This window comes from Miniopterus schreibersii (genome assembly GCF_964146895.1).
Source record: "Miniopterus schreibersii genome assembly, chromosome: 18".
In the NCBI taxonomy this organism is placed as follows: Eukaryota; Metazoa; Chordata; class Mammalia; order Chiroptera; family Miniopteridae; genus Miniopterus; species Miniopterus schreibersii.
In genome coordinates this window covers 9638393-9654729 of record NC_138121.1, presented here as the reverse complement: position 1 = coordinate 9654729, position 16337 = coordinate 9638393, and the positions used below count along the sequence as shown (strand labels likewise).

The window sequence follows — 16337 nt, the reverse complement described above, 5'->3', positions numbered from 1 at the left end:
GAGGGTTAGATCTGCTTGGGTTCCCTGGCCTAGCACACATTCGCTATCCAAGTCCAGGACACTGTTTTGTGCAAGTGAGATGTGACAATTCTGCCTGACAAGGTGCCGGGCTGGCTGGTAGGCAGATCTTCCCACCGAGTGGAGCTTAGAGTGCTAGATTTAAGTCGATTCCAGGATCAGCTTGAGATCCCGTGGGTGTGGATGCCGAAGCCTAGAGGTGGGAGGCCTTGGTCTGAAGTCTGGAGAGGCTGTGGGGTCACATCAGGGACAATCCTGACCCAACAGATCGGTGTCCCGGGATGAATGTGAAGGCACCCAGCAGGGCAGGAGGGCAGAGACCTTCCCTCCCCTCTGCCACCTCCCAGCCCCGGAAATGGGAGCTTTCCTCACCGGAGGGAGATTTCTCTTGAAACCACCCCCTCTGGCCTCACCTCCCGGAAATGGGCAGAGATCTGGCAGAGTGTGAGAAGTTTACCTGTTCAGGGATCTGCCAGGTGGAAAGAAAAAAAAAAGTACCGTTAAAGAGAACAGACAAGTTAAAGTAGCAAAGATAGATTTTTGAAAAACAAAACAAAAACCTGTTGCAATAGAGGAAGAGAGACTCAGTATAGAACTGGGCCTGATTCCCAGTTTATACCAGTAACAAGGGGGGATTTACAGCTGAGGAGCAAAGGGGTAGGGCATTGGTGCATGGAAAATGACGAAGAGGAGACATCAAGTCTGGGGGGATTCTGGCTGAAGGCAGGCCAGGGTGATCAGATATCACCTGGCAGGGGCAGTGGGGTTCTGGAGGTTGACCAGATATCAAGGGTGAGGAATTCTCATTAAACTGACTTAGCAGGTTTCTTGCTAAAACTGGATCCTACAGGAAGCACAGGCCTGGACCTTGTTGGGGAGAGGGTTCAGGGGATCCAGATTAAAGTCTGATCATGCAAAGAATCTTTGTCAGTTCCCTACTTGTTCAAGGGAAGAAGAGGCATTCTTTTTTGTTTCTTTTTTCAAATATGTTTTTATTGATTTCAGAGAGAGGAAGGGAGAGGGGGAGAGAGAGAGAGAAACATCAATGATGAGAGAGTCCTTGATAGGCTGCCTCCTGCACGCCCCCTACTGGGGGGACCGAGACTGCAACCCCGGCATGGGCCCTGACCCAGAATCGAACCGTGACCTCCTGGTTCATGGGTCCACACTCAACCACTGAGCCATGCCAGTCAGGCGAGGCATTCTTTTTTGCTCTGAACAATATAAGTCCATTTCTCACTTGGTTGCCTTTATTCCTTTAGAACCAGCTGAACCATCTGTTGAGACTTGGTGACAGTGGATAATTGCTGTATTGTACGACCCATAAGACATTTAATGAGAGGGATACTTTGGAGATAAATGGAAAGAACAAGATTAAAGGCTGAATTGGCCTGTGTACCCAACTTTGTAGATCTTCAAGGATAGACCAGAAGAAATCCATGACTTATCGTCCTTCCTCAGTGGTGGGAGCGAGATGGTGGTGATAACACACCTTTCTCTGTTCACCTCTGGAACCATCCTGGTTATGGCAAAGACGTCAGGTAGGTTGCAGGAGACAAAGGTACAGCAGTGGCTTCCGATCACTATGGGAGTGCCCCCTTCTGCAGCCAGGGTCACATGAAGGGCGATGCCATCATGGAGAATAGCAAGCTGGGTTTCTCATGGTTGTCGAGACACCAATTCAAGGCCCCAGTGGTTAACCGGGGGCAAAGTGAGTTGCAAGGTGAATTGCTTAAGCAATGAGTAAGGTTGTCTTCCTTTCTGTGATTTCAATTTCCATGGTTTCAGTTACCCGCGGTCAATCATGATCTGAAAGCATTAAGTGGAAAATTCCAGGAACAAACAACGCATACATTTTAAATTGCAGTCGTTCTGAGTAGTGTGATAAAATCTCGTGCGGTCTTGCTCTGTCTTGCTCGGAATGTGAATCATCCCTTTGCCCAGCATCACCACGATGTACACGCAACCTGATCATTAGACACTTAATAGAATATTACGATTGACAGATGAATAAGGTGTCCTCATGGGCCTTCCTGTGACAACTTAAGAAAGTGGTCCCTTACATGGAGATAGGGGCGAACATCTGAGAATCCTAAGAGCAGCGGGTAGCCATGGTAAGTCCAACTCTTCCCCGTGGTTTAGCCTGTTCCGTTTTGAGGGTGCTGTTGGCTTTCTGTGGCATCTGATGACTGAGGACAGTAAGGGCAGTGTTGACTTTGACTAATGTGTTGCCTTTTTGATTTCCTGTATAATTTTCCCAATGAAATGTGATCCTGTCACTAGAGACGGCAGAGGGCGATAAATTCAGTCGCGTGCGGCGATTTGATGTTTGGCAGGGCTTGGGATTCTAGAAGTTTATGGAATAGTCTGTAATGGAATATCCAGCCTGGAGGTCCCCTTCTTCCTCCAGGAGGTTAGGGTCATTGACATGAAGAGTAAGGTCCACTCGGGAGAGGGGGTTTTCTGATCAAGCCAGCCTAGGACAGAGTAATGATCTGTACCAGTTAATAACTGATTGGACCAGTTAATGGTACAATCATGGGGCGTCCCATCAGTGGGTAAAGGAAGGCAGGGTTAACATTATGACAGTGATGTATGGCGATGGGAGAGGGAGAGAGGAGTAAGATTTCATAGGAGGTAAGTCGAGACGCAGAAAAGTGCTATATATTTTATTAAGCGATGAGGTCTGCGTAGCCTGAGGAACGTGAATGTCAAGCGAATGACGGAATACTAAATCAGAGGTAGCTTGGACAAGTCTGGTGGTTGCAGCCGTGGGTCACAGGGGGATATGCCTTGGCTACTGGGTCGAAGGCCAAACTATAATATCCCGGGCGTCTTTGGTGTCCATTATGTTTCTAGGATAGCATGCCAAGGTCATGACCCTCTGGTTTATGCACAAACAAGGGAAAGGGCAGGGAGTAATTGGGAGGTCCAAGGCTGGGAGGTGAACCTAGAGGGCCCTTAAGGTTCTTGAGAGCATCGTTGGGTAGGGGATCCCCAACCCCTGGATCTGGGGATACTTCCCTAGTCATGGCAGAGAGGAGTGAGGCAATCATAGAGAAATTAGGCTTTCACGTAGTACCCCGCAAGACCTCAAAAACTTTTCAGCTGTTGTTTTCTGTCAGGGAGAGGAAAAGGTTGAATTGCAGAGGCTCTGTCTGTGGAGACAGGTTCACCTGCAGCTGAAATATCATGACCCGGATTTCAGACACACAGAACAGTGGAATTTTGTCTCTAGCCATCTTGTGGCCCTTTCTCACTAATGGCTTAAGGTGTTCATTGTCCAGAGGAGTTGTCACAGCTGTCAGAACATGGAAGGATTAAAGCGTAGTCTCCTGGGAATTTTAAGTCCCTCCAATTGGCAATTAGGGAGTGCAAGAAGGAAGCAGAGGAGCCTCAGTAAAGCCTTGGGGCATAATAGTCCAGATATATTGTTGATCAACTCAGGTGAAGGCAAACAAGTATTGGGATTCCTTCCGAAGGGGGATCCTAAACCAGGCGGAACACAAATCAAGGACTGTGAAACGCTGGGTATTGGAAGCAACAGCAGACAGGATCGTGTTAGGTTTAAGCACCAAGGCAAATCTGGGTTTGATGATTTTATTGATAGATCTCAGATCTTGGACTAACCCATATCCTTGCTTATTTGTTTTTTTTGACGGCCAAATGGGGAATATTGCATGGACTAGAAGTGGGGACCAGAAATGTTTTGCCTAACAAACCTTGGATTATTGGGCAGAGTCCCTCAAGTCCTTTTGCCTTTGAATGACATTGGGACGTGGGGGAGGGGTAAGCAGACTGGAGACAAGGGTCTAGGTCGCACTCGCTGTCTCAGCTGAGGGTCTGATGGTGGTTGTGATCCAGACCTGAGTCACAGCAATAAAAACTGTTCAAAAAAAACCAAAACTGTTCAAGGGATCCAGAGTTAGATAGAAGTTAAACTGGTAAAGATGGATTTTACCCAACAAACTTGCAGAAAGAAAAGGAGAGAGAGAGAGAAACTATTGCAAAGAGACACCAGTATAGTATGGGGTTCAATTCCAAATACAACCAGAATAAGTGCGGATTTATCACTGAGGAGCAAACTGGGGTGGGGGGGTTGATGAATGGAAAGCCACTCAGAGAAGGCAACGTCTGGGGGAATTCAGGCTGAAGGCAGGCCAGGGTGATCAGATATCTCCTGGGGGGCAGTGGAGATGGGGAGTTTGATTAGCTAATCAAGGGTGGGTATTTCTTGCTAACCTGATTTAGCAGGATTCTAGATAAAACTGATTCTAGGAGGAAGTACATGGCTGGGCCTTGGGTAGAGGGTTGAGAGGAGCCAGAGTAAAGTTTGGTCAAACAAAGAACCTTTGTCAGCACCTGTTTGAGAGAGGTTCCTCCAGGAAAGGAAGTGGGGGTTTGGAGAAAAAGTTGAGGCAATTTCTTCCATTTCTTTTCTTTCTTTTTTTAAAAAATATATTTTTGTTGATTTCAGAGAGAGGGAGGGAGAGGGGAAAGGAAGAGAGAGACATAGAAACATCAATGATGAGAGAGTCATTGATCGGTTGCCTCCAGCACGCCCCCGACTGGGGATCGAGCTGCAACCTGGGCATGTGCCCTGACCTGGATTCCAGTCCCCATCTCCTGGATCCTAGGTCAATGCTCAACCACTGAGCCGCGCCTGGCCGGGCAATTTCACCCATTTCCACAGACAGACTTCTCAGTGGGGTCCCTCCTTTTTGGAAATGGATTTCTAAATTTTTTGCTTTGAAATATCCTTTTGGGAAATGTACAGTAGACGTCAGAAATGGACCACAGGGTTGTCTCCATTTAACTGAATGCCTCGCCATCTTTCACACTATCTTTTCCCAATCAGCCAGTTTTTAAAAAAGTTTGAATTTAGGGTGCTACCTAGTAAAGAGAGGTGCCTAGGGACTGTGAGCAATGCGCTTAGAGGCCTATGGGAAGACTAGTTTGGTCATTGTCTTTCTCTTGGTAGGAGCTTCCTCTCTTGGGATAAATCCTATCTTAAGGAGATGGCATCCCTGTGACCAGACCTTGAAGCTCCCAGTCATTGGTTCTGGCTCCTACAGGTAGCTTGGGCCCAAGGTGGGTTTGTACATCCATCCATCACAGGGGTCTGTCGTTCTACTGGGTCTGGCCAGCCCCCAAGGTCCGGAGAGCCTGGGATGTGTGAACCCCAGCCCTTTGGTCAGCCAACTTTAAATATCATCCACATTTTGCCAATATCACTTCCTAGATCCCCTAACCTCCTCCACCCTTTTTCCCTTGGAGTCTTTTGAATTCAAGCCCAGACTCGTCATTTCACAGCACACTTTCCTTCTGAGACCGATGTAGTGCGAGGGGTTGTCCAAACAGCTCTGGATTAGAAGCCTGGCCACGGGGCTCCTGCCCCAGCACTAATTTCTTGCGCAATCTGAGCAAGTTATTTCCCCTCTTTGGGTTCGTCTCCTTGCGGATTTGTAAAAGGAAGATTCTGGCTCAGGTCATGCGTGGCTGAGGCCCCTCATTTGGTTAAAGCAAAGGCACTGTGGATGGGAACCAGACCCAGGACCCCACCCCCACCCCTGGCCGCCCTGTCTCCCCACCCCCCCAGGCCCCGCTCAGGCCCCCGGTACCACAAGACCAGGAATAAACAAGCCGAGGTAATTTCCCTCTCCCTGGGAAACAAAGCTCGGGTGGTCTGGAGAGCTGTGTGGAGAGCCAAGGGTGCCAGGTGGAAATGGGCCAAACAGGCCGAGGGATGATCATTTCCCTGCCCTGCAGGGAACATCTGAGGACACCGAGGCCAGATGTGTTGATTTTGCACCCTCCCTGGTGTGATAACATCCCCATCTCCAGCTTGTCTTTACTCCGCGCCAGCCGGCCTGGGGTGGACCCGGCCGCTCCGGTGGAGCCTCTGTCTCCGGAGCGTCTGAGCGCATCGCCTCGTAAGGAGGAGCCCCAGCTGCTTCTGCACCGTCAGCGGAGCACTGCACGGCTGGGCGCCCGCCAAGCCCCTGTCGCCCAGCCCAGCCCAGCCCAGCCCCCGCCCCTCCCCCAGTGAATCTCCTACTTCCTTCCTCTGTCACCACCTTCCATTCTCCATTGACAGCAGGTTATTGATCTTGGCCCATTTCTCAAAGTTGCCGCACTCTAGTTCCATCCACGCCACATCCTGCCCCCGGGCCCCAAGGGTCAGTCCCCCCACCCCCAGGTTTGTGGATGGTGGTTCTACACACCCAGTTCCATGCCAGGAAGGGTGAGCACCCAAGATAGAGGCTGGTGTCCCTGATGAGGAAAGGCAGGTGGTCTGTGCCCGCAGAACCTGCCTTGTGGGAGGCTGGCTTCCATCCTGAAATGGGAACCTGCAGGAAATTGGGTGGCCTATCGGTACAGTGTTGGGATGGGGCTTCTCCTCCGTGCACCCTGCCTGTGCCCCTGCCACCCCCTGTTGTGAGCATCCAGAGGCCCAGATGAGCCTGATTCCCCCAGCTGCCCAGGTCAGGGCTGGCACAGAGCAGGTGGCAGTCAGTACTGGCTGCACAGCCGGGTTGCTGTGTTCCTTGCGTGCCAGGAAGGCTGCTTGGCTTCTCCATCTCCAGCGTGACCTCAAAAGTCAGAAGAACTGACTGACCAGTTGGAGTTGAATCAGCAGATCAATGCGGTGGGGATGGGGAACAAGGCACAGAATGTGACTTCAGGGGCCTTCAGTGCAGAGACTGGGAGCTCCCCTCGGGAAGTACAGGGGCAGGAGGTGGGGTGGGAGCCAGGCCCCCATTTCCCACCTTTCCCTCAGGTCTGACCAGGGCAAAATGGAGGTTAGGCTTCACCTCTGATTTCTCATGTGACCTCAGGCTAGTGACTGAGCCTGCTCTTCTGTACAAGCGGAACAATCATTCCTACCCAGCTCACCTTTCAGGGGGCTTATTGGGAGGACCAGATGAGGTCTTAGAAAGGGCTTTGAAATTGTTATAGTATCAGGTCTAAATGTCTACACTTACACCGATGAGGAATGGGGGCGGCGACCCCTGGCCACATGCCGACTTCTGGGCTAGATGTGTGTGCAACCTCGCTGGTATGCAGGCCTGGCAGGCTGGGTGACCCCAAGCCAACATTGTCTCTCGTGGCCACATTAGAAGTCATAACAGATACTCTCAGGGTCCCCCAAACTGTGAAGCACCTGAAGAAGGGGGGTAGAGAAGAATCGCCTTTACACCTAGTTGGATAGAAGCAGTCCAAAACCAAGTCCAAAATAAAAACTAATTTTTATTCGTTGAACATAATTTAAAACTATAACGTAAAAATATCTCTTCATCCATCACTGGAAATCCAGATGGCAACTGGAGAGGACTGGTCCTTTGCTCTCATGAGGGCTCAGAGAATAAAAACCCTGTGAAGCCCCTGGCCCTCTGTCCATGTCCCCTTGGCAGGCCCGCAGGCCGCAGCGGGCAGCTGGAGGCTGCAGAGAGTGAAACCTGATGGGGGAAGGCGCCTCTCTGCCTCTTTGGAAAAGCTGATGGGAAACCAGAGGTCACGGAGCGTTGGAGGCCTGGCTGAAAGCCACCAACGAGGTCAAAATGAAACATCTGCTCAAGTCTCCCCAGGCACCTGGCTGGGGGCGAGTGGGAGGAAGGAATGGAGAAAACTGATGCTGAACCTCAAATTAGCACCCTGCACCTTGGCCCTGAAGTGGCCTTTGCTGGCATAGGAGGGGTGGGGCCAGAAATAAATAAGACTGACAAGCTTCAAAGAGGGAGGGTGATAGACCCATTGAAGGACCCTATGTCTTGGCTTGAGCAGGGATGAGCCAGGACACAATGGTTTTAAAAACGCTGGTCTGAGGCCAATGGCATCACAATGCAAACAGCTGACGGGGCCCTGGGGGGGAGTGTGGGGAGGGGCCATTTGTTGGCGGGACTACAGTGGGGATTCTGGCTGAGTATGGGTGGGCTCACCGGGTGACCCCGTTTTTATTTATTTTTTGCGCAAGAACCACTGACCTAGAACTAGGGAGCACGGTCTGCCCTCTACTGGTGATTTTTGGGAATGACCACAACACAGCAGCGCTGGACCTGCAACCCAAAAAAACGGGCCAGGAGAGAACCAGCCCCCAGGGCCCATCAGGCCTCCCAGGACGGTTTGTGAAGGCTCCTCCATCTCTGCCTGACCTGCAGTGGGGTCTGGGACAAGGAGGGCCTCTGGAGCTCACTTCAAAGGCATCGAGAAGAACTTGTTCCCGGACTTGCAGCGGACCTGCTCGGCGTGCACACGCAGCAGCATCTCAGAGTCTTCAAACTCGTCCACAATTTCCTTAAACCAGGAGACACGAGAGGACAGTCACTTTAGGGGACTCAGAGGGTGCTGCAAACAAATGCAGCCTACTGAAATCCTTCAGAGGTTGGGCAAGGCTGAAGGGAGACCCAGGGCCACACAGGCTCCAGGCCCTATCAGCTCTGCAACCTCATGGAGTTGATTGATCCTACCACCCCAACTTTGCAGAGGAGGAATGGCTGCTCAGAGCCCTGGAGTAAAGACTCTAATAAAAACCAGGACTGGGACCCGGGTCTGCTGGACCCCTGACCAGAGCTCTTTGTCACTGCTGGCATGATGGGGCCAAGAGCAGAGGTAGCTGCTTGATGATGGCCCATGGGCTATACCTAGCATGCACGTTTTGTTTGGTTTGCAAAACTGAAAAAAAAAGTAAAAAACTGGTTGCCAACATTAGAAAATGGGGAGATTATCCATAAAAGTCTGGATTTCTGGTTTCTCTGGAAAAAACAGGAGCGGTAGCAACACTAGGCTCACATTCCTGCATGGTAACACTCCCCACTGTCTCCCTGACCCAAGGAGGAGTACCACCATCTCTAAGCTGATGGGAAAGTGAAATATTTCACCTACTTTGCACAATATGAGAAAGGCTCTGAAGGTGGATATTCCCTACATCTGGCACGTTTCACTCCTTTCCAACACCAGCCAGGCCCCTGTGGGCATCCCAGCCTTTGACCTCCAGGTAAGGGGCTAGGACTTCAGGGCAGGCCCGCTAGGACTTCAGTGCTCTAAGGCAGTGCTTCTCAGATTTCATTGCGCACAGGAATCCCTAAAGATCGTGCTAAGATGCAGTTCTGATTTTTCAGGTCTGGGTTGGGGCCTCGGAGTCTGTAGTGCTAATAAGCTCCCAGGTGCTGCTGGTCCAGGGCTGCACTTTCAGGAGCAAGGTAAGGTGGTGGGGTCTACGGACACGTCAGTAATTTCCCGGGGATTCAGGTTTGCATACCTAACCCCCAGGGCCAATCAGCTCCCCACCGAGCTCCTGCTTGTGGAACTCACCTGCAGCTCCCTCAGGCACTGCCCTTCCAGCTGGAGACGAGCATCGCCCACACACCAGGCCAGGCTGATGTGGAATGAAGGGTCCTGCAGAGGAACAGCAGGGAGGTGGGTGGTCACCCAGGTGCCATGGCAGGCCTGGGCATCATGGTAGATCTGTGACAGAGCTGTCAGGGCATCCATGCTGGATCCTGGACGGCTCCATGGGAGACTAGACCTTCAACGTCTATCAGTGTCGGTCCCAAGCACCCTCTACAGCAGGGGTGGGGAACCTTTTTCTGCCAAGGGCCATTTGGATATTTATAACATCACTGTGGGCCATACAAAATTATCAACTTAAAAAATAGCTATGAAAAAGCTCCTAGATTTATTGGATTTTGAGTCCTGCCTGTGGTTGCCTTGGCAGGGCCAGACCAAATGATTTGGAGGGCCGGATGTTCCCCACCCCTGCTCTAACTGAAGGCTGGTTTTACTCAAGTTAAAGATGGGCAACTGGCGATTACCCGTTGATTACCTGGTAGAAAGTGGTGAGGTCAAATTCCTCCAAGACTCTGTCTACCTCTGAAACCAGGTCTAGGAACTGCGTGTGCCCGGAGGTGACTTCGAGCCCAAGAAAGGTCCTATGGGGAGACAGAAGTAGAGACCACAGGGCCATGAGACCACGGGGGCCTCTGAGAACACGAATGTCTGTGATGGGGCGGAGGATGTGACGGACCGAAAGCGAGCAGAGTGGACCAGGAGTACTTTCTCAGCGGTCTCCTGGGCAGGTCGTGTTCCCGATCACCCTCCCCTCCTTGGTGTGGAAGCTGCCCTTCCCTAATTCTAACCACACACTGCCCCTTCCTCCCCAGGGTCTAATAACACTTGCAGGGATGCTTTCATCTGCCACTGCCAAGTCTACAGACCCAAAGCCCCTGCAGCCATCTCTCCTCTCCGTCATCACTTCGGAATCTGGCTCCTTTCTCGAGGTCTTGGCTCCGTGGCACCAGCTACTGTCCCATCAGCACTCAGACACGCTCTCTCTCGTCTTTAACAAGCCTCCCTGGAGCGCACACCTTTAGCCAGCCTCCACCGCATTCCTAGGAAAACTTCTTTTAGATGACCTGTCTACCTTCGCTATCATGTCCCTCCTCTGTTCACATCCCTCCAAAGGCTTCCATTACACAGAAAACCCAAACTCCTTCCCTTGACCCTGCATGAGCTAACCCCGCCCAAGTCATCACTTATCACCCTCCCACCTGCTCCCCGGGTCCTACTTCACTGGCCTCCTCGCATGCCCAGCTCTTCCCTGCCTCTGTTACTTCACTAGCTGTGTCCTCTGCTTGAAGGTTCTTTTTCTGGTTTTGTTGTTTTTTTAATCTTCACCCAAGGATATTTTTCCCATTGCTTTTTCAGAGAGAGTGGAAGGGGGGGGAGAGAGAGAGAAACATAGATGTGAGACATTGATTGGTTGTCTCCCACATGCCTTGACTAGGGCCGAGGACCGAGCCTGCAACCGAGGTCTGTGCCCTTGGCTGAAATCAAACCTGGGACCCTTCAGTCCGCAAGCTGATGCTCTAACCACTGAGCAAAACTGGCCAGGGCTGCTTGAAGGTTCTTGTGGCAGCTCTTCCTCAGGTCCCCAGCAAACGCCACCGCCCTGGCCACTTCCCTAGTGCCCTCCTTGGCATCTGCTCCTGACTATCTTATCATATCACATAGTAGTCATGACCAATCTCATTCACTTTATTACCTGTCTCCCCTGCATCTGTGAGATCCCTCAGGGCAGGCACTGTGTGACCTTCTCACTGGGGACTCTGTTGGTGCTGAACGGATGTCTGCAGCAGAGAGTGAATGAATGAATGAGCCCTCCTCTCAGAGATGCTCAGGGCAGGCAGCTCGGTGAGGGGATCAGACAGGGAGGCTGGCTTTGAAGCCATGATAATAACAATTTATGTTCATCAAAAACTTGTTTGGCTCACTTGAGCCTCACAAGTGCCCAGTGATGAATGCAGCCAGGACAGGCATGTGATGGCATGGAAAGGGAAGGTCGCAGGGGTGAAGATATGAGCTAAATGTTAACTGGGGTCAGAGCTGGGTGAGAACCCAGGTTTTCTTTCAGTTGCTGGCTTTTTTCACTATACCGAGATGTGTTCTCTACCTCTGCCCCTCCCCTCAAGTTCCCCTATTATTTCTCTTCATGAAAAGTTCAGATTTGGGAATAACTGCCTTTGTAGTCCTAGAGTAGGTTAATCTTCTGGAAATGATGGGGCCAAGGGGGAAGACCCACCTGGTTTTCTCTTCATTGGTATAAATCTTTACCCGGTCGGCAGTAAAGCAGAATCTGAAAGTTAGAAGAAAAGGCCACATTTCAGGAAGAAGAATAACAAAAAAAAAATCAGAAAAAAATGGTGTATAATAAAAAATAGCACTTTGAAGATATAGTTCACTCATCTCACACTCAGTATTGTCACCCTATTATACAGGTGGTAAATTGAACCCTAAAATATTAGAGCTGGACAAGACGCTTTGAATAATCACCCAGTTCAAATAACACATAGTTCACCCAGACGCTAGCAAAAATTTTACCTTGTTGATAAACCGTCATTCCATTAAACGATATGAGACGATCTCAACTTACTGATGCAGACTGAGAAAGTCTTACTCATCAAGTAGGGATAAGAGATCATAGAAGGGACAACTGTTCCTTGCAGTTTTAAAAAAGACAATTCTGATCTAGCCTAAGCAATGATAAGAACATTCCCTGTGTGACAGGCACTATAATTATGCCCATTTTACAGACAGGAAAACTGAAGCTTGGTGAGGTTGAATTGGGTGAACTACAATTTGAACCTCAGTCTGCCTGATTCCAAAGTCCTTGCTCTCACCTGTGATGCCTTAGTAGGTTTCTGTTGGTATGAAACACCCACCCACCACTCAGATTAGTTGCATAGGGACCACCAGCTTCTGCCAGGAAAGTGCTTCGACTCTGGTTGCTTCTGCTGTGTTCTCTGGGATACCAGGAGATCTCGAAGGGAAAGACTGGCTTGCTGCCCTTTGTGGACCAACTTGGCAAATGCCATTACAGGAAAGGATCATCATTTTACAGCCTGCAGGCCAAGGTCTCACCCCATGGGAGGGAACACAACACCCCAGAGTCTGCATAGAATCCATCGACTTTTGGCTTCTCTATCAGCCTTCGGCCTCCCAATACATCCCTTTTAGGGGAAATGTCAGGGACAGTAGAGCCAACAGGAGACTGGTTAAATGTACAGTTTAGGAAGTGTCCTCCTGGAGTGGACGTTGAATGTTTGTGCCCAACTATGATGGTTAATTTTATGTGTCAACTTGACCTGGCTAAGGGACGCTCAGGGAGCTGGTGAAACATTTTCTCTTGGTGTCTCTGGGAGGGTGTTTCTGCAAGACAATAGCATTTGAATTGCTAGACTGAGTAAAGCAGGTGGCCCTTCCCCTGGGGTGGGCATCACGGCGGAGAAAGGGTGAATTCCCTCTCTCTGCTTGAGCTATCATCTTCTCCAGTCCTCTGAATCTAGCGTTCAGTTCTTAGGCTTCCAGGCTCGTAGTGGGACTTGTACCATCAGTCTCCTCCACCCCGCACTCGACCCCTAATTCTCAGGCCTTTGAACTTGAACTGGACTGAATTATACCACTGGCTTTCTTGGTTCTCTGGCTTGCAGAGGGCAGATTGTGGGACTTCTTGACCTTCATAACTACATAAGCCAATTCCCATAATAAGTCTCATATTTATATCTGTATCTGTATCCTGTGGGTTCTGTTTCCTCTAGAGAACCCTAACACAGATTTTGGAGAAGCAGGATTTTAAGGATGAGTTTTCTGAATTGGTTCTGGGGTTTCTGGAATTCTGGAGAGCCTGTTAGTCAAGTCAGACATTTGCTGAAGCTCTTAGAAAAGAGAGCTGTCTTTCCAGATTAGTGGACGGGCAGCCTGGAAGTCCCAACTCCCCTCTGAGGCAGCCACCCCCACTCCGATGACCTGCACACAGACAAGGACTAGAAGGCTTCCAGAGCCTACGTGGGGGGCCTAGGTCACAGGGATGAAGTGTAGAGCAGGTAGCTCCAGGAAATGTTCGGTACTCTAACCTGGAAGTTTGGCCTGCTTGCTGGGGTGATTCACCCCACACCGACAGGACATGCCAACAGGACATGCCGGTGGTAGTTCAGGACAGGAAGAGGAGCCTCGGAGGGGAGGGAGAGGAGAGGCAGGGGCACTGGGCACTCACCTCTGGTGGGAGGCCATGCGGTCTTTCAGAGCCTGCACGAAGGGAAGGATCCAGTGATGGCGCAGAACCACACTGTGGGACAGGCTGAGGTGGAAGGACTCCATCCTCACCAGCCGGGGCACGTATGTCTGGGCGTGGGGCAGCAACGCGTCAAGCAGGTCCAGGAAGTCCTCCTCGGCTTCATCTGGAGGGGAACAGCGAAGGGGGTGGGCCATTCCCTTAGCCAGAGTGGCATGACTGAGTGGAGAAGCCCAGAAGGCAAAGGCCTTTTTCACTCTGGGTTTTAGGAGAAAATTACCTCGACGGCAGCCTGCATCCGTGTATTTTAATAATATTTTAATATGTGTTTCTGGTTATAGAAGTAACACACTTATGCCCACTGTAAAGAATTTAAGTAGAAAAGACCTATGCAAAGGAGAAAGCAGGGGTCCCTGGAATGCCATCACCTACAGCAGTGGTCTCCAAACTATTGTGATCACACGGGCCATTAGTAAAACAAGCTTGCAAAACGTGCTTTTTTTTTTTTTAATCCTAATCCGAGGTTATTTTTTCCATTGACTTTTAGAAAGAGTGGAAGGGAAGGAGGGGGAGGGAGGGAGAGAGAGAGAAACATCAATGTGAGAGAGACACATTGATTGGTTGCCACCCGCATGCACCTCGACTGGGGCGGGGGATCGAACCTGCAACCTAGGTACGTGCCCTTGACTGGGAATCGAACCCATGATCCTTCAGTGCTCAGGCGGATGCTCTAACCACTGAGAAACACTGGCCAGGGCTATCATCCCCATTTCAGAGATGAGGAAACTGAGGCTCTGAGAAGTCCAGTAACTTACTAAAGGGCACCCAGAGTAGTGGGTCATGGAGCGAGGACTGACTCTGAAGACAGGGCATTTTCTATTTTCTGCCTGCCACCTACTTCTTAGGGTGGGGGTGGGAACTGAACCCTCTTAGAAATCAAGTGCCAGCTGCAGCTGTACTCTGGGATGGCCTTGACACTGCCCTAACCCTCTCTTGCTCACCTCCGCATGGGCAGAGAGAACATGATACCTAGGGTTAATAAAAGCCTTCAGGCAATGCTTTGAAAACTGAAACTAAGTGGACAGAAAAATTCCCCAATTCTTGAACCTGCTTCTCTCTGTGCTGAGTCGATCTTTCCCACCATCAGTGTCAGAGGCTTCTGGCTTCTTCCTCCCGGCTGGAGTCAGCTTTCTCCCATCCAGAGGCACCTATCGGTCTCAGCCACCTGCCTTTCACACGGTACTCACATGGTACGTAGACATGGGTGGCCCAGTTGCCCCGCTCATGGGGAAAGGTGCGCACCCGGCCCCCATGTTTTGCACTGTCATCCTTGGGCCCCTCTTCGGTGCCTGGGAACATGTGCAGCACACTGTCTGGTACCGGCAACCTCTGGCTGGGAAGGGGGCTCTGGCCACTGCAACAGAAATGAAGAAAATGAGCTTTTGCATCGTCCGTGCATTCTCTACCTCCGTACAGGGTGACTGTACATCTATTTCCCGCCAGGTGCTGTAAGCAGCTTCTACAAAGCTCTTTCCCCAGTACTCTCATTGGGGTCTCCTAATGACTCTGAGACAGACCTCAGCAGGGAGCGTGGTCCTCCCGGGACAACTGAGCAGGCAGCAGGGCAGTTCAGAGGTCACCTTCCTTAAAGGGGCAGACTGAGCTGGAGCAGCGCTTCCTAGCTCTGTGGTCTCGGGTCAGTCTCGTCCCCTTCGTAGGCCTCAGTTTCCTCATCTGTAAAGTATACTTCTACCTGATGGTGCCACTGTGAGATCAACCGAGATGCTGCTCGAAAAGCACTCGGCAAGCACCAGGCCTGGCACTTAAAAGCCGAGGCTCCACGAAGTAAGAGGCTTCTCTGGTTTTGTTCACTGCAGAGTCCCCCAGTCCCAGCCTGGTGCAGGGTGGGTGCTCGGTGAATATTTATTGGATGAATGAAAAAACTCTCCTCCGCTTTAGCTATTACTATTGCAACTGTGTTAAATGAGGAAGCAGACCTAGGGCGGTACAGCGCTGGGCGCCAGGAGGCAGAGTCAGCGAGCGGCCGAAGCCGCCCGAGAAACACGGTTTCTCGCCTCCGAGCCTTGGCCTAGCTGGGGCTGGGGAGCACTCTCCCCGAAGCTGGGGCTTCGTCCAGGCCTGTGCTGCGGAATGTCCCCGCCCGCCCCCCGGGCCCCTTCTCCTTCCCGGCCGCGCCGCGCTCTGCCACCCTCCCCCAGGCACTCCGGTGCCGTCGGGGTCTCGCGTCAACCCGCACCCTCCCCCCAAAGACTCCTTCGCTCCTCACCGAGGGCGGCATCCAGCCCCCGGCAGGGCCTGAGCCCCGGGCCCGGGCTCGGCCTCGTCCTCGGAGCCGCTGCTGCTGTAGCCCACCAGAGGAGCCGCGCTCATGGGGCCTCCCGCGCGACCGCACCGCCGCGCCGCCGGCCGCCCTCGGCACCCGGAATCCGCTGCGCCGGAAGTGCCTCCGGGGACGGGGCCCGGCTTAGCACCGCCTCGGGGCGGGGCCGGAGGGCGGGGCCGGGAGGCGGGGCCCGCGCGGCGCGGCCCAGCCCAGGCTGCTCACCCGACCGCACTGCCCGCCGCTCGCTGCCGCACAGGGCAACCCGGAGCCCCCGGGGCCGCCGCCTCCGTGCGCCCATTTCACAGATCGCTCTGGGGCTCTGTCTGCAGCCGCCCGGACCTGACCTTCCAGCCACGGGCGGTCTCTAGGTCAGCGGGCAGCGCACTAGACACAGCGGAGCTCCCTGCC

At 51.9% G+C, this 16337-nt stretch overlaps 1 protein-coding gene across 2 annotated transcripts; it reads right to left on the bottom strand.

The window, feature by feature from the left end:
• Nucleotides 1–1149: 1149 nt before the first annotated feature.
• Nucleotides 1150–16047, bottom strand: USB1 (U6 snRNA biogenesis phosphodiesterase 1). Of its 2 annotated transcripts, none has more exons than XM_081120098.1 (9): nt 15873–16047; nt 14833–14999; nt 13568–13751; nt 11597–11650; nt 9842–9947; nt 9331–9414; nt 8213–8313; nt 7005–7183; nt 1150–2495 (listed from the first exon to the last, which is right to left on the bottom strand). In XM_081120098.1, exons 1-9 carry the CDS (start codon nt 15974–15976, stop codon nt 2374–2376), a joined length of 1101 nt encoding a protein of 366 aa, XP_080976224.1. In that variant the 5' UTR covers nt 15977–16047; the 3' UTR covers nt 1150–2373. The 2 variants fall into 2 exon arrangements, with proteins under 2 accessions (XP_080976224.1, XP_080976225.1); XM_081120099.1 differs by lacking the exon at nt 1150–2495 and adding an exon at nt 3045–3507.
• Between the last annotated feature and the right edge of the window lie 290 nt (nt 16048–16337).

Bases quoted from the DNA above. Each gene is read 5' to 3' on its own strand.
- USB1 (XM_081120098.1), bottom strand. From the start codon at position 15,976: ATGAGCGCGGCTCCTCTGGTGGGCTACAGCAGCAGCGGCTCCGAGGAC. The intron at 9,948-11,596 runs GTGGGTCTTCCC...GTCTCCCCATAG, and splicing joins ACCAATGAAGAGAAAACCAG to GACCTTTCTTGGGCTCGAAG. The intron at 7,184-8,212 runs GTGAGCTCCAGA...CCCCTTCTTCAG, and splicing joins TTCTTCTCGATGCCTTTGAA to GTGCTTCACAGTTTGGGGGA.